Source organism: Ipomoea triloba, chromosome 7 (genome assembly GCF_003576645.1).
Source record: "Ipomoea triloba cultivar NCNSP0323 chromosome 7, ASM357664v1".
NCBI lineage: Eukaryota > Viridiplantae > Streptophyta > Magnoliopsida > Solanales > Convolvulaceae > Ipomoea > Ipomoea triloba.
The window spans coordinates 15393124-15415130 of record NC_044922.1 but is presented as its reverse complement, the minus strand read 5'-3'; the positions used below and the strand labels follow the sequence as shown (position 1 = coordinate 15415130).

Here is a 22007-nt window from a genome sequence, read left to right as displayed (position 1 = left end):
AAAAAAAAAAAAAAAAAATTGTTCACCAGCGGCACGTAATTCTGACATCAATTTTTTTTTTTGTCCCCCATACCTTTTTTCACTTCCAATTGGCTTGTAAAAAAAATCTCATTCTTGAAGTTGCTCTTATATATGTTATACATCCAATTTTTTTCAATAAAAAAAAGAAAAAAAAAAGAAAAAAATGGCCGGCCAATGTATGTGTCCATCGTACGCTTACATCACAATGCACTTTGAATTTTTTTTTATGTCGTTTCTTCTTTAATTTTTGTTTTTTTTTTTGAGGGTGGGGAGGAGTACATCCAAGATCATTAATTGATCCTCACTACGTTTGAAGGGCCCAGTAACCCAAGCTCGTCCTGTCGCAGCAGCTTCTAAGTCTCTCTATCAGGCTCGTCGATCCATCTGTATTTCTCGTCCTGGTTACGGGCTCCTTTGGCAAGAGCATCCGCCACCTTGTTTTGTTCTCTCGGGATATGTTTAAGAATGATCTCCCAGCTCCATTGTTTTTTGTCTCTGCATAGCTCGGCAATGTTCCTTGCAATGCCATCGTACTCAGGCTCATCGTTAATGATTCTGATGGCCTGTGCACAATCTGATTCAAGCTCTAAGCGGCGGTATCCCAGCTCCCATGCTTTCTCCATTGCCATGTGGATACCCCACATTTCAGCTTCCAGCGGTGTGCATGTGCCAATCTTGTTTGAAAACGCTCCAAGGAACTCCGCGTCTCCATTTCTGAAAACGCCTCCGCTTGTTGCGCGCTTATTTTTATTCACGCATCCATCCGTATTCGCCTTTATCCATCCTGCAACTGGAGGTATCCACGGCTGCGCTCGTCGTTCGTCCCTTTTCTGTCTCCCTCTAGGTCCTGCATTTCTTTCAAGGGCTGCTTCGATGTCTTTGAACTGTCCCTGCAACCATTCCACCTTCTCTTTGATTTCCTTTGTAATACCGTTAAAAATAACATTGTTTCTCCACTTCCAAATCCACCATATGGTTATCGCAAATCTCGCAGTTCTCTAGTCTCCTCTCTGCTCGCTTCTGGTCCCTGCAAGATTAGTGCTCAACTAAGTATCAAAGTCCAGTGAGTTTGACGTACCAGGATTTGCCGTTATGTTGGTGCTATTCCAAACCGCTTCCGCAGCCGCGCACTTTCTTATGGTATGTTCCACATCCTCTCGTTCTACTCCACATATTGCACACCTTTCGTCCTGTGTGAATCCTCTCTTCTTCCTCTCCGAGTTGCACATGATCCTTCCATGCTTTACAAGCCATAAGAAAGATCGGATTCTATTTGGGATACGTAGCTTCCAAATCTCCCTCCATCCTTCTCTACTTATGTTGTTTTGTCCCTGCATTGTCATGGCATACGCTGACTTGGTTGAGAACCGGTCTTCCTCATTGTTTACCCATCCCCATGTGTCCTTCTTTGCGTCATCACTCAAAACAACCTTCGCTGCCACTTCACTCCGTTTTGTTGGATGGAGGAAAGCATCAATGCGCCCCCAATTCCATGTGCCTCTCCCAGACCACATGTCCGCTACTCTCAACTCTTCTTCATGTTCGTTGAGTGGCCCAATCAGCCAACTTCTGAGCGGTTCGTCACCCACCCACCGATCAGTCCAAAAGTAGGTATCCTTGCTATTTCTCACCACCTTTTTAGTTCCATTGTCCAGAATTGGCGCTGCTGCACATATACCTTTCCAGACATTTGAGTCACTCCTCTTCCTCTTGATGTTCGCGACGCCGGAGCCTTCTTTCATATACTTGCATGTGATAACTCGCGCCCAGGTTTTCTTGTTTTCCTTCAGCACGCGCCACCCCAGCTTGGTTAGCAATGCAATATTCATTTGGCGCATGGATTTTATCCCTAGCCCACCACTTTCTTTAGTCTGAATAACCTTGTCCCACTTGACCAAGCTGGTCTTTCTTTTGGTTCCATCTCCTCCCCATAAGAAGTTTCGGGTGCTTTTGTCGATTGCGTCACACACTCCTTTCGGGATTAACATGGTTTGCATAGCATAAGATGGGATGGCATTGAAAACTGACTGGACAAGAACCTGTCTACCTGCCAAACTTAGGAACTTTGTCTTCCACCCTTCTAGTCGACTTTGTACACGATCCATTATGCTCTTGCAGTGATCCTTTGTAATTCGCCCGTGGAGCGAAGGAACCCCGAGGTATCTTCCTAGGTCCGATGTCATAGGGATTCCCACCAAGCTCGCCAACTGTTCTGCTTTCTCCCTACAAACAGTGTTTAGAGAAGAAAATGTTAGACTTTGCCTTATTTATTTTTTGCCCTGAGTACTTACAGAACGTATCAAGACACTCTATAATCGTGCGAATTTGAGACTCCTCTGCTTCCGCAAAGAGAACCATGTCATCTGCAAAGAATAGATGAGAAATTGTCGGCCCATTTCTTGACGCTTTAATGCCTTTCCATCTTCCCTGTGCCACTGCTCTGGAAATGATGTGTCCGAGCCGTTCAATGCACAAAACAAAGAGGTATGGTGATATTGAATCCCCCTGCCGAACCCCTCTTTCTGGTTTGAAGCGATCTAGATTATTCCCTTCCCAAAGAATTGACATTTCGGCCGTTTCCACACACTGCATTACATTTCTAATCCAATTGCTACTTAGGCCGATCTCCTGAAGTGTGTTGCGAATGAATCCCTAATCTAGTCTGTCATACGCTTTTTCTAAGTCGACCTTCAGAACCATGTATCCTCTTCGACTCCTTTCTGTTCGAATGGTATGCAACACCTCTTGATAGATCACTATGTTATCCGTTATTTGCCTTTCCTTTACAAAGCTACTCTGGTTCGGACACACAAGATCCGACATGATATTCTTTAGTCTGTTTGTCATGACTTTAGTCACCACCTTGTACGCCACATTGCACAAGCTGATCGGTCTTAGTTGGGAAATCCTCTCAGGGTTTTGAACTTTGGGAATGAGAACGATATTTGTTTCATTAATCCCATTTGGGAGGATGCCATCTTCGAAAAAAGTCTTGACTAGATTGTGCATACTGTCTCCCACTATTTCCCAAGCTTTTTGGTAGAACATGGCATGAAAGCCATCTAGTCCCGGCGCTTTGAGCGGAGCCATCGCCATAATCGCTTCCTTCACCTCATCTTTAGTTACCTCCCTATTCATGAGACTCCAGTTCCATTCTTCAATCCTGGGGAACAATCCATTTAGTCCCTCCGTTTCTTCTATCGCTCTATCTTTGGTGTACAAAGTCTTGTAATATTCCTGGATCATGCCTTCCATTCTTTCCCTATCATGTACCCACTCTTCATTCTGATTTATCAATCCGTGAATTCGTATTTTGGTGCGGCGAACCATCGTTGCTGCATGGTAGAATCCAGTGTTTAAGTCCCCGGATTGGATCCACTCTTCCTTGGATTTCTGGAACCATTTTAACTCTTCTTGGTGGAGGATTTCCTCCATTTCCTTTCTTAACTTCCTTTCGAGTTTGATAAGCCCATTGTGAGGATAGGTTCCCATATTTCTTTGTATTCCTTCAATTCTCGCCATCAGTTTGTGTTTTCTTCTTTCGATGCTGCCAAATTCGTCTTTGCTCCAAGTTCTGCACCTATTCTGCGTGTTCGAAATATTTTCCATTATCGGCTTATTTCTGTCCTAGCACCGCGCAACGACATTGTGGAAGTCATGATGCCTGCTCCAAGCAGCTTGGTATTGGAACTTGTAACTCCTAGGATGTTCGTTGTGGTTCCCTATCTCAATGAGGAGGGGAGAGTGATCCGAGCATATTCTAGCCATGTGCGTCACCTTTGTCCCCGGGTGCTTCATAACCCAGGGAGTATTGCAGAGAGCTCGATCGAGCCTTGCACCAGAGAAAGTCGAGCTTTCCCTTCCTCTCGTCCAAGTGAACCTAGCACCAAGGAAACCAATGTCAATTAATCCTTCTTTAAAAATCCATTGTCTCATACCTGAACATCTGTGGTTGTGGAAGTTATCCGGATTGCTCACGTCCTCCATGCAAGTAACTGCATTATAATCTCCCACCGACAGCCATTCCTCGTTTAGGGGGAGATGATCGATTGAGAGATTGTTCCACAGCTTATTCCTAAGATAGTGCGACGGGCTTCCATACACAAAGGAAACCAAACCCAGTCTAACATTGCCTCTGCTAATCCTGGTTAGCACAAATTGAGGGTTAGTTGCTAAAATATCCACATTAACAGTATTACGCCAGAGGAGCCAGATGCCTCCGCTGAAACCAACTGCCTCAACCCTAAGCCAGTTATCGAACCCAAAGCTTTTACATGCCTTGTCTACGGCGCATCCTGAGATTTTTTGCTCCATGAGCCCAACCATATCAACCTTAACCTTCTTAACCAACAGAAGAAGAGCGCATCGAAAAGCACTAGACGCAGCTCCTTGACAATTCCAACTAAGGATCTTCAACCAGACGAGAAGGAAACACACAAAAACACAAAAGAAGCTCATTGTGCTGCAGCACCTAGCCCCAACTCTGGCTGGCTCTCTTCATAACCCTCATCTGTCATAGGGTCATCCGTAAATTCCGGGTCTGGCGGGTCTTGGTGATGGTCCCCAGTTTCGGTTTGAGTTTGGATGCCTTCCATCGAACTCCCGCCCTCAGTGATCATCGTTCTCTCCACACGGTTCCCTTTTTCGTATCCTCTTACTACCGTATGGCTATCCGTTTCAGCTGCTTGGTTTGACTGCCTATTGCTCTTTTCTGTACTCTTACTACTTGCCCCCACTTTATTCGCTGGCTTCCTCCCCATATTATTGTCTTTGTTTTGTGTTGCTCTGTCATTAAGAATTTGGGCTTCTGTAATTTGGACTTGCGGCCACTTGCCTTTGCCCGAGAGCATCGCCCCTGTTGGGCCATCTGGCCTTTCCATCGGGTAACATTCCTCCTGGCTATCATCCTCTGTTTCCTTTTCGTGATTATCTAGCGCCCCAAATCTTGAATTATTCCATATTTTAAATTCTTCCTTATTAAACCTGGTTTGATTGTTTCCCTGATTTGCTCCACTCTTTCCTTTCGGATTTTCGTTTCTCCCTCCTGTGTTTCTCCCGTTAGTCTTCCTCGAATCCCCATTGTTTTGGAAGTTCCTTGGTTTTCTCATCGCAATCATCCAACTTCCATATTTGTCACCCAACGGTCGACTAGCTCCCCATTTCTCCGCTCTATCATCTCCCACTTTCCCCGTTCCTTTGTTTTAAACTTGCAAATATGACATTAAAAAAAAAACTTGTAACTATTGAGGTTATTCTTAAAAATAACGTAAAAAACACAGAAGCATCATGTAAAAAATAACTTTTCAAAATGTCTAAAATTTTAAAATTTAGATTAAAAATTGTTAGAAATAATTTTACTTAAAATTATTGAAATTGCATTGTTGTAATGGCATCTTTCAGCTTTTCAAAAATTCTTTTAAAAATAAATTTGTCATATTTTGAAAAAAAAAAATTGCATCATTTTCCCTTTTGAGTAATTATACACCAATGACAGTGGACTATCAAAGCTCCCTATCGGCCTATTGCCACTAGCCTAGTAGATTAATGTGATAGCTGCCGTATACAGTTTGGTAAACTTTGACTTTAGAGAAATATTTTTGTAACTATTTTTCATTTATTTTCGTTCTTCAATATTTTAAATTTTTTAATATTTTAAATTAGAGAAATATATAACTAAATATATATTTTTATTTTTTGTTTTTATTTCTATAGAAAAGTAACTAATATTGTAATTAGTTCATCAAAATGAGAGAGTAAAAAATGAAAAATACTACAAAAAATTTGGAAAGTAAAGTACATTTAAAAAAAAAACGATTGTTATTAACTCTTAGGCATCAAAACATTAATTTATAAAGTTATTTAACAACAAGAGATGCCCAAAAAGAAAATTAAACCAAATACCCATTTTAACTATCTGTTAACCTGATTAAACCAAAGAAAAAAAAAACTTAGAAATTAAAAACACTCCCCAAACACTCCATTGATGGTGCCGTCCGACAATTTTATATGACATGCAAAATTTGTGAGTATCTAAGTGTACGCTTAATTGCTTAAATGCGTTTGGTTTTGGTACAGTTTCAAATTTCCTCAAATAACGTCATCACGTTAATTTGACCATTTATCCCTTTATTATATCATTTTTTGTACAACACCGATATCAAACTAGACTTAGTTATCTCTTGAAATCATCTAAGTTATGGACTAGTTTCTTCAACCTTTATGCTTAGTTATCTCTTGAAAATCTTATAAGAAAACAAATGTCCTTCCCTTAAGTAGGGAAAACGAGGGCGACGACACTCCATTTCAAAGGTGAGAAGCAAAATGGATAGGTTCTAGGATATTCTACTCAAGGAGTGAAAGCCACTCGATTGTAAGGAGATGAGCGAAAACGCATGACAACTTTTATGTCAGTTTTTGTTCTTAATCAAAATCTAATGGTGATATTGAATTTCTATCTCAATCCATCCAAACTATTTCAAATATATTATTTTGATTTACAGAAAAATTTAAAAACGGGCAACAACTATTCACATGTGGCTCTAAGTAAAATTAGCTTTTAATCAACAAAAAATCGCAAAAAAAACGATTACTCATAGCTGATCAGGATAAATAAATAAATAAATAACCAATAAACAACTTTCACAAAACGTCAAACTTTGAACTTTATTACCAAATCAACCATACAATCAACTTGGCTGGATTCCGATTAAAAAAAATTACTGCATATATATAAATTCGACAATGTGGTTGCTTCTCAATCATCCAGATCAAAACAGACCAACCAAAGAACTAGGGGTGTAATGGTGTATGTATAATGTATGTATGTAGAGTAGAATAGGGCGCGAGTGTATGTAATTTTGTGTCTTGGTGAGGAGAAAATAATTATTTATAAATTATAAATTAAAATTAAATAAAGCGGAAATTCGTCAAACTGGAGTTGGGGTTAGTCTAGGACTCTAGGAGTCTACTAGTCTCCGGTCGGCGGTAGTGGCGAGAGTGGGCCCCGCCTGCCTGATCGGGAACTTCATATCGCCCAGTCCCATTTTGGTGAGCACGAGATTCCGATAATCTATACCATCTTCTTTCTAGTTTTTTCTTTTTAAAATATACCATTATACTCGGAATTCGAGTATAGAGTGGAATTTTGGCCGGGAGTAGGGTTTGGTTTTTCTCGCCAGATCCCGGTTCTGCTCAATTTTAAGGAGATTTGAGCTTCAATTTTGATTGCTTTCCCGGTATTCAGAGGTTTATTCTGCTACAAATTTGAACTTTATGCAGGACGGAATAGTCTTGTGAAGGAAATTGATCCGGAGATTGTTTTGGTTTTCCAGTTGGTTGATTTGAGGGTAAATGGGAGTGATGATCCATTTTTGGAAGGTGATCTTTAGCCTGGTGCTTTTGCTATCTGGTATGTTCTTATTTGGTCTCTATTTATTGTCTGTTCTTGTTTCGCTTTTGTTTTGTGTATGAATGATTTTTCCCAGATAATACAGATATGAAAATGTATATTAGCAACATCGTTTTGTTAGGTTAGCTGCAATTTAAAGAAAAACAGTAATAAAGCTTGAAAATATAGGATTTTCACTTTCTTCTAGCCTGGTTCTGATATAGTGAAAGTATGCAGATGTAGAAGTTCGAGTCTAATCTCTTATTCTGTGATTGTTTTATAGGTTTGGATATTGCTTATCGTAGTTATAATTCTGATCAGGAGCTTCGTACTTTTTGCAATGATTATTATGCATTCCATTGTAAACTTGATCTTGATTTATAAATATGTTTTACGTTCTCAATTGTGATGTGGCCTGGATATAAACTTCATGTATTCAACCACTATGCTCTCTAGTTGTAATCGCGGTAAAGCCCAGTTTTTTGGAGAATTTGGGTGCTCGTCTATAAATGGACATTCAAATGGTTGTTTCTTCCCAGTTTCTACAGCATCAGAGGCATTGGTAGAAGATGATTTTGAGCAGTGTGAGCACACAGTCAAAAAGTGGGCATCTTCTTCCCTTGAATCAGAAGTCAGCGAAGACAAACATCTGTTGAGGGACTTGCTATTTTTCCTTCATGTACCTAGGACAGGTGGAAGGACTTATTTTCACTGGTAATCTTCCTCAATCTTCCTATCTCATTTCCTGGCAAGCCATGCTATACTTTTATACTCCGTACTTCGCAGGCTCAGATTAACATCATTGTTGCTTATGTTTTCATTTTCCATTTGCTGCAGTTTCCTGAAAAAGCTTTATGCTAACTCTTTGGAGTGCCCACGCTCCTATGATAAGTTAAGGTTTGATCCCAGGTAATAGATTTTGTGATCCTTGTACAATTACTAGTCTACTACTCTTTGGCTCAGTTTGTGGGTACCACTGTTATTTTCTGATGCTTTGATAGAAACACGGGAGATAATCTCTGCCCCTAAAATATCCTTGGGGAGCATTGTGTAGGTAACCAACTTTTTGAATATTACATTAATTAGTTATACATAGTAGGTTCCTTTTTTTAAAAAAAATATAAATTTTAAAGAAGAATGTGAGTACATGTTAGGGCTGGGCAGAATAAGGCTTAGTTGAATTGGCAGAAAACTTAGTATCACTTGAAATCTAGATTTTTTTAATACTTTATGAGTTTATAAGTACTAACGTATTCTAGTATGTTATATTGGTATATACCTAAACAGTTCATTGACACTGCTCCAAAAAGCATGGTTGATAAAATTACTAGGCGCTCCTTGGGCGCTCGGGGGCGCCTAGGCGGGGATTAATCGGCGCTTAGACGCCCATGTATTTCTTTTATTTTATTTTTTATTTTTTAAAAATATATTTAAATATTTTTAATTTTTTAGAGACTAATAATTATAAACTATATAATACTTTAATAGTAAATACTAAAATATTAAATATTAACCTAAAATATATCTAGAGTTTGAACAATTTAGGGTTATTTCGCTCAAAACGATATTGTTTTGAGTGAAATAATCCATTAAAAAAATAGAACAATAGCTAATTGACCGACTAGACGGCCCAGTTGGTGCCTAAAAGGTCTAGTCGGCGCCTAGGAGGCCTAGGCGGTCAGTGCCTAAGCGGCTTAGGCGGCCGCCTAGACCACCGATTAAGGTGATACACTAGGCGGTCGATCGGCGTCTAGCGCCTATGCGGCGATTAATCGGCGTCTAGGCGGGATTTTTGCAACATTGCCAAAAAGACATAGGTTTATTTATTTATTTATTTCCCTCCTGTGGTGGGTTGAGGTGGGCTCTTTCACTCTCCTTTAAGTGGCAAAACAATAAGCTTGTTAAGCAGCATACTCTTTTTGCCTCTTTTGTAATTTTCCTTAATGTTTTTGCTTTTGGAAGCTTCAAATAAATGTTGCTCTAATTTCTACCCTTTTTTTTTTTTTTTCTTTTCCCACTTTGCAGAAGGCCAAACTGTCGTTTATTGGCTACTCATGATGACTACAGCTTGATGTCGAAACTTCCTAATGATAGAACTTCTGTGGTGACAATTATTAGGAATCCAATTGACCGTGTTTTTAGTGCTTATGAATTTTCAATTGAAGTAGCTGCTAGGTTTTTGGTGCACCCTAACTTAACATCTGCCACCCGAATGTCTGGAAGGATCCGTTCAAAGTCAAAGGGAGTAAGCACTCTAGATATCTGGCCATGGAAGTATTTGGTTCCATGGATGAGAGAAGATTTATTTGCTCGAGTATGTTTCTTTTTTAAGACACCTCTCAATATTTAATAAAGTTTGAACAGCTTAACAAGATTCATCTTAAGTACACTGCAAGTTTGTAGGGCAAACCATGAACCTTAAGTTTTTATTTGAATACATTGACCATCAGACCTAATGCATATATATCTGTGATTACCACCACTTTTTCTCTGAGGTATATCCATCCATAATGTTTTTCCTGTTTCTACATGTGCATTTGTGCCTAAATAATTTGAAGTTATAGTGTTTTTTCTTACCAGTTACCCCTTACTAAATGTCCATATGATCTTCGTTCCAGACTAATGAGTTCCAGTTCTATTAGTGTACAACTTGGCAATGTGATCTTTTGATGTAGTTTCCATCCCTTCTATTGTATACATATTGCATAATTTTGGTATCTATGGTGCCTACCCCAAACACATAATTACATTTGTGGTCGTCTTGAATTGTAGTTGTGCTCTTATGACATAGGACTATAGGAGAGGCTTGGAGACTTGGAGTGATCGTTGTATAGGTTGTGCCCAAGGTGGAAAGATGGAAAACTGGAAAATGGAAAAAAAAAAATGAAGAAGAAAATGTACAGGAGATTTTACAGACCAATATATTGATTGAGTATTTCTTTTATTGTTTAATTATCATTATTAGGTTTTAGTATCATGAAACACATCTCATAGAAATATCATGATATGCAGCTAAAGGAGAATGCTAGAATTCAGGAATATTAGTCAATGCATTTTAGTACTTTATTTCAATTTTCTTTCATGAACTGCTTCCATCTGAGTACTTTAAAATTCCATCACTGTCAACTTATACTTATTATGGCTGCACAAGCATTTCTAGTCATACCTTATGAGTTATGATCGTACAACCTAATTTGATTACAGAGGGAAGCTAGAACACGTAGAGGTGAAACAATTATCAATGGCAATGATCCATACAATATGCAAGACATCGTGATACCGTTACACAAGTATATTAATGAGCCTATAGCCCAGGATCTCATTCACAATGGGGCGACATTTCAGGTACTATAGCCTATAACCTGTTTTGTTTATTTGATTTGTGCCTCTGGTTCTTTGAAGGCTAAAATTAGGCATTGAAACTCTTGATTTGTGGTGGATATTGTTGCAATCTACGATTCAGTCTTAATACTATTGGTGTATTCTGATAAGATTTCATATGCAATCATAGGTTGCATTGTAAGCTATTCCATATACATCAACTGTAATCACATTGTGGTTTGAAGATTGCATATATGCAAATCATAGATGCAATGTTAAACTAGCTCTTTACTTTTTGTAATGCTCTAAAAAATGTTCTATGCCTGATAGTGTCTGATTAATAGGTTGCAGGACTCACAAACAACTCTTATATGGCAGAGTCACATCATGTGCGTCATTGTGTACTGAAGTATCGGACTCTTGGTCAGTATGTGCTTGAAGTTGCTAAGGTAATTAAGAAAGGGTTCACAAAGCTATGCATTGTTTCTTTGGTACAACCTCCTTCTCCATAATGGTTTAAATCATGGTATATAGATCTTCCTTAATCTTGCAGAAGAGGTTGGACGGAATGCTGTATGTTGGGATCACTGAGAACCACAAAGAGTCAGCAGCCATGTTTGCAAATGTGGTTGGTACTCAGGTGATATCCCAGTTAACCCCATCAAGTTTTGGTAAAAGCACAGGAGCTATCAACAATTCAGGTTAGTTCTAGGGACTACTTGTTAAGATAGTATCTTAGCAGGAATAAGTAACTTCTTTTGGCTGAGGATTCTCCCAACCCCTGCCCACTTATAGTAATAATGCTAAATAAAGAAGAGCAAGACAGATTTAACTTATCTCTGATTTGATGTGGAAAGTTGCAAGAACAGGATAAGTGGTAACTCCATGATTCCTCTTGTAAAAATCATGGATGTTTAGTGATTTTTTTCTTTGGTGATATCCTTGCTGTCAACTTTTAGTGCTCCTGGGTTATTAGTTATGCTGCATGCAGCTTGTTCTGGTTGATTGTCGTTTTGTCTACTTGAAAACTACTCTTGAGTCTTGACAAAAGCCCTTCCACATCCTTCACTTTCTTTCTTTTTAGCTAGTATTGAATTTTTGGTTGAGTTGGGTTTCATTTCCTCTTTGAAACATCTTTCACCCACTTGGTTGTTTGACCTGCAACTCTTATGAAGAGATATTGGTCTCTGAAATTTCTGCCATTAATTGAGTTCTCAATCATCAATTTGACTATTGCAGCAAAACATATGAGATGTTATTCAGAAAAATCCTGAAAAGAAGTTTCCAAAGTTGCAGACATCCTTCTTTCTAAAAAAAAAAAAGTTGCAAATATCCGTTTTACTATTTCTTTTAACACTTTTTTTTAACAAAGAAACATATTGCAATTATTATTTGCTCAATAATGTTATCTGGTTGTGCCACAGAACAGAGTGACCCATCCGGAGATTCTGATTCTGATACAGAGGTAATAGGTTCCATTGTTCCGTCTTCAATTGATTATAATGTCTGAACTTCTGGTTAGAAGCTGTAACTGAACATGAAATTTAGCCGAATGTTAATACCTTTTTTTTTTTCAAAAAATTTCAGAGCAAGCCACGGCATCCAGTATTGGCTGAAAATACTGAAGCAATAAATAAAAATGTGAGCTGGTTCTGCTGTCAAGTCTATGATAGTTTTGTTTTGCTCTTGTGCAATGTGCCAGTCTTTATGAAATGTAACAATATTTTCTGTTTGTGATATTAGATGACTGCAGGCAAACTCATTGAAGCATATGAGATCTGCATGAAAAACTTACGTTCAACTCAGGCACAAAGAAGAACAAACTCACTGAAGAGAGTATCTCCTGCAAATTTTACAAAAGAGGTAAATAGCTGAAAAAAGTACTTCATCGTTTAGTCTCATAACTGTTTTTTTGTTTTTTGTTTTCTTTTGTTTTTTTGTTTTTTTTTTTTTTGTTTTTTTTTTTTTTTNTTAAATCATGGTATATAGATCTTCCTTAATCTTGCAGAAGAGGTTGGACGGAATGCTGTATGTTGGGATCACTGAGAACCACAAAGAGTCAGCAGCCATGTTTGCAAATGTGGTTGGTACTCAGGTGATATCCCAGTTAACCCCATCAAGTTTTGGTAAAAGCACAGGAGCTATCAACAATTCAGGTTAGTTCTAGGGACTACTTGTTAAGATAGTATCTTAGCAGGAATAAGTAACTTCTTTTGGCTGAGGATTCTCCCAACCCCTGCCCACTTATAGTAATAATGCTAAATAAAGAAGAGCAAGACAGATTTAACTTATCTCTGATTTGATGTGGAAAGTTGCAAGAACAGGATAAGTGGTAACTCCATGATTCCTCTTGTAAAAATCATGGATGTTTAGTGATTTTTTTCTTTGGTGATATCCTTGCTGTCAACTTTTAGTGCTCCTGGGTTATTAGTTATGCTGCATGCAGCTTGTTCTGGTTGATTGTCGTTTTGTCTACTTGAAAACTACTCTTGAGTCTTGACAAAAGCCCTTCCACATCCTTCACTTTCTTTCTTTTTAGCTAGTATTGAATTTTTGGTTGAGTTGGGTTTCATTTCCTCTTTGAAACATCTTTCACCCACTTGGTTGTTTGACCTGCAACTCTTATGAAGAGATATTGGTCTCTGAAATTTCTGCCATTAATTGAGTTCTCAATCATCAATTTGACTATTGCAGCAAAACATATGAGATGTTATTCAGAAAAATCCTGAAAAGAAGTTTCCAAAGTTGCAGACATCCTTCTTTCTAAAAAAAAAAAAGTTGCAAATATCCGTTTTACTATTTCTTTTAACACTTTTTTTTAACAAAGAAACATATTGCAATTATTATTTGCTCAATAATGTTATCTGGTTGTGCCACAGAACAGAGTGACCCATCCGGAGATTCTGATTCTGATACAGAGGTAATAGGTTCCATTGTTCCGTCTTCAATTGATTATAATGTCTGAACTTCTGGTTAGAAGCTGTAACTGAACATGAAATTTAGCCGAATGTTAATACCTTTTTTTTTTTCAAAAAATTTCAGAGCAAGCCACGGCATCCAGTATTGGCTGAAAATACTGAAGCAATAAATAAAAATGTGAGCTGGTTCTGCTGTCAAGTCTATGATAGTTTTGTTTTGCTCTTGTGCAATGTGCCAGTCTTTATGAAATGTAACAATATTTTCTGTTTGTGATATTAGATGACTGCAGGCAAACTCATTGAAGCATATGAGATCTGCATGAAAAACTTACGTTCAACTCAGGCACAAAGAAGAACAAACTCACTGAAGAGAGTATCTCCTGCAAATTTTACAAAAGAGGTAAATAGCTGAAAAAAGTACTTCATCGTTTAGTCTCATAACTGTTTTTTTGTTTTTTGTTTTCTTTTGTTTTTTTTTTTTTTTTTTTTTTGTTTTTTTTTTTTTTTGGGGTAGGGTGGTGGTGGTGGTTCTAATTCTTTTTTCCTAGCTGTGACACTTTTTAGTTTGTTAAATTTATCTTCCTCTTCTTATAGTTATGGCTTTCTTTACCACATAATTATGATGATAACCTTGATGCTGTAGAGTCTGTCTATTGCCCTTTTGCTTTTTCTAATAATTTGTAGTTTATTGAAGTCTATTCTTAAGATAACACAGCTCTTTGTCCTGGACTATTATATTTTTTTCACTTTGTTTCCTTCAATTTTGTTGAAGGTGCAATATCAAATGATCCTAGAGGCTTACACAACTTGGTTTCTTCTATGGATCAAATGAAAAATCATAGAAATAAACATCTGCCCTTGGAAAATAGCATCTGTTGGTTGAAGTTGCATTTTCGATATTCTCTTAGAAAACCGTTGTAATGTCCTCGGGGAAGAGAAATCCCATTGCGTTTACACTGCAATAGTTGCATTTTCTGAGTAGTTAATAGTTATCTCCTTTCAATTGATGATAATGAACTTTGAATTTAAACAGGCTCGCCGTCTGATTCCCGGGGAACTCATCCAGGAGATAACTCAACTAAACAGCCTAGATATGCAACTCTATGAATATGCACAACACATCTTTGAGAAGCAAAAGAAACTTGGAACACAGAGAATGGTGGTTAGTGTAAGTTCCCGCCCAGCCCTTTGGATGAAAGTACTTTTATGCCTCTGGCAATTTTTGTAGTGTGCCTCTCCTCGTTAAAACCAAATATGACAAATTATAAACGCTTATCCCGAGCTGAGCTGTCAATCTTCTTCAAAACTACCTGAATCTCACTATGTTCATTCTTTCGTATGAGCTATGAAACATTATGCATTACTTTGTTACCTGAGTTACACAAAATAACCATATTCTGGTAAACTAGTATCCCCCTCTATTTTTCGCTATGGTTTTACATGTGTAAATTGCAGGCTCCATTAGGTATTATTACTAAACGGAATAATTCTACTGACTTGTCTGCATATCTTGTAGGTCGTGGGGGACAATGGAATGCTGAGCAGCTCAGATGATGCCTCTTGGAGACCCCTTTATTTTGCATTACCATTTATGTTTCTGTTCCTCTTCATTTTCATCATTGTAAATGCTAAACGAAGAACATCAAAGGTTAAATTATGAACAGGGAATGGATTGTTGCAGAAGTATGAGTTTACAAAGCAGCAAAAAGAGCATATAGAAGAGTTAGTTGAGTCCATTGTTTCTTCAACCAACGTTGATAGCAATTTTGTACATGTAACCAATCCGAGTAATTTAATCTTTTTTTTTTTTTTGGGAACAGTTTCCAGTTGTCCAAATTTCCAGTTTCATTATCTTTATTAACAAAATTATTTTGCAGTTATTGTGCCTCAATTACCAGATTCAGTTTGAAATTTGAATGCAGATTCTATTTATTTATTTATTTATTCAATAAATTCTTTGGTGTCGGCAGACACCATCTATTATATTTATAGTTTTATTTTCTCTTTGCCTGCAAAAGCCGAAATCTCTTTGTCTACCATTGTTGTCTACTATCATTATTGTATAGGTCGTGGTTCACACAATTGTGTGACGGTTTAAAAGCATATAAAATACATTATTCTAATTCATAAAATGAACTATTTTAACACATAAATTACATTATCTTATACTAGTAATTTCATTATTCTAAAACACAAAGTGCATTATTTTAATTTATAAAATACATTATTCTAACACATAAAGTATATTATTCTAACTCATAAAATATATTATCTTAACTTAAAATGTTCATTATTTTACACGCGTTCGGAGCAATAATTTTTTTATTATTATCAAAATGACGTCGTTTTGGACCTTGGTCTACACACTGATTTGCCCTTCGTCTAAGGGTCTCCATACTCTGGCTCGAGAATTTTGTGAATGGATAAATCACATTGACTTAGTAACGCATTAAGTGGGCATCAACCTCCACATTGCGGCTGTCAGGGTGAAAGGAGTCACCCTCCACACGATGGCTGTTAAGGTGAAACTTCTACAATCAGTTACTCAGGAACCAACTGAGCAAATTAAGTAAGTTAATTTTACAAATACTGCCTACCGAACCAATGACCTAACTTAGCTTGCGATGGTTTTACTTAGGGGTGGGCACTTCGGTTCGGTAAAACCGAACCGAAGTAGTTCGGTTCGGTTCGGTATAAACCGAAAGAACCGAACCGAAAACGATTTTTTTAAATATCTATAATATATAATAATAATTAATATTGATCCGTGATGAGGGGATGATGGCTGAACAAGAATACAAGATATTACTTTACAATTTGGATTGCTATGTTAATTTTGTGTTTGAATTGTTTTTTTTTATGTAATATTTATATTTTAGACTTTGGATTATGCAAATATGTATTGTTTGGCAGTGTGTTATTTGAAAAATTAGTAAATGTTGAAAATTGAACATCCTAAACCGAACCGAAATAATTCCGAACCGGAACCGAACCGTTTCATACCGAACCGAACTTTATTGTAAAACCGAATGGTATCATTTTTTGTAATACCGAAATACCGATATATCCCGAAGTGCCCACCCCTAGTTTTACTTCCTCTATTAGTACAAATAGTTGTGCATATTTAATAGCTTGTACAACTTATTAAAAAAATTTATAAATTGCATTAATTTTCAAAATGATCTTTTAACGATATTGATTGTACTATTTTGGTTGTTATTAATGATAATCATATTTTTATGCTTTTTGACTTTTTTGAGCAACTTTAAAGACATGAAATGATTTAAATTTTTTATGAAACAATTGAAACATTTAGGCATATTTTGTAAAATAGTTAACCTATTAATCAATTTTGACTAATTTAATCACTATCAGCTATTTTTAATTTGATTAAAAAAAATTAATATAAATATTTGGTTAATCAGCTTTTTGTAACTTCAAAATGTTAAAATTCAAAAAGTTGTGAAAAAAGTGTCAAATAGGCCACTGAACTTATCGCTTTTGTGTAATTGGGCCATTGAACTTAAAAAGTGTGCAATTCAACCATCAAACAAGTAAAATTTGTGCAATTGGACCATTTTTACAAAAAATTTCTTGTAAAATTCAATTATATTACTAACATATATGTATTAAGAGTGGCATTTTCTTCTATCATACTAGTTAGGAGTCAATATTGAAATGTTTTTAACTCAAATTGAATTAAATTTTTTTGTAAAAATGGTCCAATTGCACAAATTTTGCTTGTTTGATAGTTGAATTGCACACTTTTTAAGTTCAATGGCCCAATTGCACAAAAGCGATAAGTTCAGTGGTCTATTTGACACTTTTTCCAAAAGTTGTTCTAAGCAACTTTTTCAATTAGATTTTTGATAAAAGAAATTATACCAAACAACTATCAACTAATTTACCAAACACTTTTCTACAATCAGCTAATGTTATCAAATAGTCATATCTCTAACCCAATCAGCTAACAGTCGTTTACCAAACATGACCTTAATATGTTTAAATTTTTAAATAATTTTTTTTTAAAAAAATCAATATACCCAACATATGGAAATGCACGTTAGTTATATATCTATCACTTTTATTTATTTTAAAATTAAAATATTTTATATAATGTTTATATTTATTAAAATATTTTTGTGCTAAAAGTAAAGTTTGACCTGGAGACGGGATAAGGATTCTCAGATTCGAAAAGCGAACATGCACCTGCAGGCTGTAGTCAAACAAAGAAAATCTATAATTAATTCATCACTATTTTGCCATGTCCACAATTAATTATAGTTTTTTCAAATAAAAATAATTAATAAATTGGTAGGCATTAAAATCTGATAGATGTAGATCGTCCTTCACGTCAAGCATGTCGGTGATAAATGACATGCAACTGAAGATATGGAATCATTTTCCAATGCCATGTGATTGAATAATTTGAAGATGCGAACCAAAATAAAAGTTTATAATGTACAAAAAAAAAAAAAAATGGAAAGCAAGGGCACACCGACATATTGAAAAACAAAATGCACCATGGTGCCTATCAATTTTTTTTATTAGATCAATAAAATGTGAATGATGCGTAACTTCAATCGAATTAATCAGATGATTAATTTTAAGTTTAACTTTGTATTAGAATTGATGTATTTACATCATAATATTAATTGATGGTGTGTTGCTTATGTTGAGAATAGGTAGAAAATGTCGTAGTGAAGACTACGTTAATATAGGTTGGAAACGATAATTTGCAGGAATGGGGTATAGAAATCTGTGACATGCACTAGACATTACTTTAAAAGTGATTTTTCAGAGACTGTGCGGTCTCAAGTTCCGGTCGCTTTCAACTAGCAAACACAGACCTTCTGCGATTAAAATGCACAATTTAATCGCAGGTGAAATTGGCTCTTAATGCTCAGGCGAGAGAAGATGAGAGAGGAGAATGAACATAACAAGTGAATGCGTGTATTGAGAGCACAAGGAATACAAGTATTTAAAACTTTGTGGTTACCAAACTAACGTGCTCTTTTGATTTAATTAATAAATAAGTGTATTGTCGGTTACCATTAAAATAACATTCAGTAATTCTTGTCGGATAAAAACTCCCTTACTCACATTTTTTGCTAGTTATATAGCTAAATTGAGTTGCTCCCCAGTATCCCAACACGATAAGGAACACGTCCTTCCATTATGCAATATAATACTGTATAACGTGCTTAATAACTCCTATATGATTGCCCCATTCTTAATAATTGCTCACAATCACTTGCTCTTTAACTCTATTGGTTAGTTGCATTGCGCCCATATGTCTACTCCATCTTTTATTGTTGGACACACCTCCACTCCATCAACCTTCACTTCCAACCTAAAACTTCAATTCTCAAAGTTTGTGTTTGTGTGTACAAAGTTTAATTATATTTGTGTGTACAAAACTACAAAATGACAAGTGATAAAATTTAATAGGCAAAAATTTGTGTGAGACCGTCTCACCATGAGCCGGATTGGGTCGGGCCGGGTCAATGTGCAAATGTAACACTTATATGCACAAATGTCATACTTATATGCTCAAACGTTACTTATAAGGGTAAATGTAATACTTTTAAGGGAAAATACAATACTTTTACATTTCGATTTAAAAGTATTACTTTTTTCCTCAAAAGTATTATATTTGCCCTTATAAGTAAGAGACACTTGTCCACATTACTTATTATGAAAAATGTATTACTTTTTCTCTTATAAGTAACAAAAATTGTATTCTTGATTAGTGTTATATTTGAGCATATAAGTATGACATTTGCATGTGCTTTGACCCAACCCGACCCGTCTCACGAATAAGGATCCGTGAGACGGTCACACACAAGTGTGACCCAATTTAATAAAGTGATAAGGTGAAAAAAAAAAAAAAAAAGGCAGGGGCCCGCCTAGCCCGCGGGCCTATGGCTGGGCGGACCGGCCTTGGGTTTCCCAAGCCCGCCCCACTTAGGCCCACGGCTCGCCAGGTTTTGGCCCGCCCCGCCTCGCTAGTCCGTATTGACAGCTCTAGCCCAAACACCTACACTTAGAATATGCATAATTATTCTTTTGCCTTTAAATCAATACTCCATTAATAAATAATAATAATAATAATAATAATAAATTATTATTATTATTATTATTATTCATGAAATAAAATGATAAAATCAATGGATACATGCCACCAATTAGCCAACAACCATTTACCAAACAGGGCCTAAATTGGGACATAGGTTCATCTTCCTCAGTCCTCAGCAAACCTTTTTTTTTTTTTGTTTTTCTATTCTTTTCTTTATTTATTTATTTTGGTTGCAACACCAAACAAATCATCATTCATTCCCAATTGATGAAGATGAATTCTGTTGCCATCGTTGATACAACATTTTAGATCACAAGCAGCCTATATACACTATACCCAGCCAATTATTAGTGTGAATAAAAAGATAATTTGGTCGCACTACTTTTAAATTCTTACCACATTTGATCTCGAACTATTAAAATTTTCAAATTTGATCTCACTACTTTTAAATCCTTGTCACATTTGGTCTCCGACTATTAAAATTTTTAATTTTGGTTTCACGATTTTTAAATCTTTGACACATTTTAGTCTCCAATTATAAAAATTTTCAGATTTGGTTGGGTGATTCTCTAATCCCAAAATTAATACAAAGTAACTAATATCACTTCTAATTAAATAATTTGTATTTTTTGTATAAAATATTAGTGTTTTGTAAATTTGAATTTGTAATATAGTTTAAATTTATTTAATTTAGATTTTAACATTATTAAAGTGCATATAATATTTTGATTCTGCTATCATAATATCATTAATTCAACACCATATTAACTTATAAAGTTGATAAAATATATAGTTTATATAACTTTATTTAGTCCCATTGGGGGGGAAAAAAAGGAAGAAAGTGATTTGGGGGAAAAAAGTTAAAGAAGTATAGAAAAAAAATTAATTTTACTCCTATAAGATAATTTATTTTCCTGAAATTTTCACCGATAATTAAAATTTAGGTTGGATGAACCAAATGTAGCAATGATTTAAAAGTCGTGGGACCAAATGTGACAAGAATTTAAAAGTCATGGGACCAAATATGACATTTTAATAGTCGGGAATCAAATGTGGCAATGAATTAAAAGTCGTGGAACAAAATCTAAGAATTTTAATAGTTGAGGACTAAATGTAGAAATATCTCATTGTAAATGTATTATCTTGGCCTCATGGGATCCACTTTTGTAAATATTTTATTATTGATATTATAATTCAAAAATAATTATTATTTAATTATTTTAAAATTCATATTTTGTTTGAAATTTATAATTTAAAAATAATTTCGAGTAATTCAATATTTTATTTTTGTTATTTTCATTAATTAAAGAAAACAAATTTTGTGTGTGATAGGAGAGTGAGACCAATTTTAAAGAGTGATAATACACACTCCTCTTAAAATTTTTCTCCTTATTATCCCTCTTAACATGACAGTACCTAATTGGTTACTTTAATATTTAATTAAAAGTAAATGTGCTCAGTCAATTCATGGCATCCCATGATTATAAATCACATCATTAGAGGAAATATTAGGAGAAAAATTAGAGTGGAGAATAGCATTTTTCAAAAATGAAAAATGGGTTGAATTGCAAGGGTGCAAAGTAAATAATGTTTAATCGTAAATATGGTGAAATAACAATGACTATTTACTTCTTCTTTCTTTTTTTTTCAAAAAAAAAAATGACTATTTACTTCTAAGAGTGTACTAAAAAAAACTTACTTCTAAGAGTATTTCATGGACACAAATATCCTAAGCAAAAATGACAGAAAAGAATCAGTATTAAAAGAAGATGATGCATGTGTGGCAGTAGAAGGGTATAATTGGAAAGCATTCCGGAGAAGACATACACAAAAGCCTTCTTCTACAACAATATATTCCTCCATTATAAAAGCTCTAGCTAGCTAGCACCCATGTAAAACAATTAAATTAAAGCTTATATGTATATATACAAATCACAATCTAATAGAATTTGATTCTCATGGTATAGTATAAATTGATCTGGATCACCCTACACCGAGAATATAGATAATAGAAAAATGAGACACAACATTTTACATAAATTTATCTTACATTAATGCAAAATAAGACACGATAATTTAACGCAAATGTAGTCACCACTTGAAGGCGTGCACGAGATAAACTCTATATTCCTGCGTAATAGTGCACAAAAAAAGTGTACGTTGACTAAAATCGAACGTGTAATCTTCTAAGTACGAGAGTCATGCTCTACCTACTTGATCACTCTAAAAAGAGTAAAAAAAAAAAAAAAAAAAAAAAAAAAAAAAAAAAAAAAAAAAAAAA

At 35.6% G+C, this 22007-nt stretch overlaps 2 protein-coding genes across 4 annotated transcripts; one reads left to right on the top strand and one right to left on the bottom strand.

Moving 5' to 3' along the window:
* Positions 1 to 3648: 3648 nt before the first annotated feature.
* On the bottom strand, positions 3649 to 4479 carry LOC116024205. The gene has a single exon (XM_031265106.1). The coding sequence runs from the start codon at positions 4477 to 4479 to the stop codon at positions 3649 to 3651; it is 831 nt and encodes a 276-aa protein (XP_031120966.1).
* A 2449-nt stretch (positions 4480 to 6928) lies between these two features.
* LOC116025977 (protein-tyrosine sulfotransferase) lies at positions 6929 to 15523 on the top strand. Of its 3 annotated transcripts, none has more exons than XM_031267415.1 (13): positions 6929 to 7068; positions 7300 to 7429; positions 7948 to 8122; positions 8246 to 8317; positions 9434 to 9722; positions 10613 to 10753; positions 11074 to 11178; positions 11283 to 11430; positions 12154 to 12194; positions 12317 to 12370; positions 12473 to 12592; positions 14681 to 14815; positions 15164 to 15523. In XM_031267415.1, exons 2-13 carry the CDS (start codon positions 7372 to 7374, stop codon positions 15305 to 15307), a joined length of 1482 nt encoding a protein of 493 aa, XP_031123275.1. In that variant the 5' UTR covers positions 6929 to 7068; positions 7300 to 7371; the 3' UTR covers positions 15308 to 15523. The 3 variants fall into 3 exon arrangements, with proteins under 3 accessions (XP_031123275.1, XP_031123277.1, XP_031123276.1); XM_031267417.1 differs by having other exon boundaries at positions 6954 to 7068; positions 7353 to 7429; XM_031267416.1 differs by lacking the exon at positions 6929 to 7068 and adding an exon at positions 7075 to 7266 and having other exon boundaries at positions 7353 to 7429.
* The last annotated feature ends 6484 nt before the right edge of the window (positions 15524 to 22007 follow it).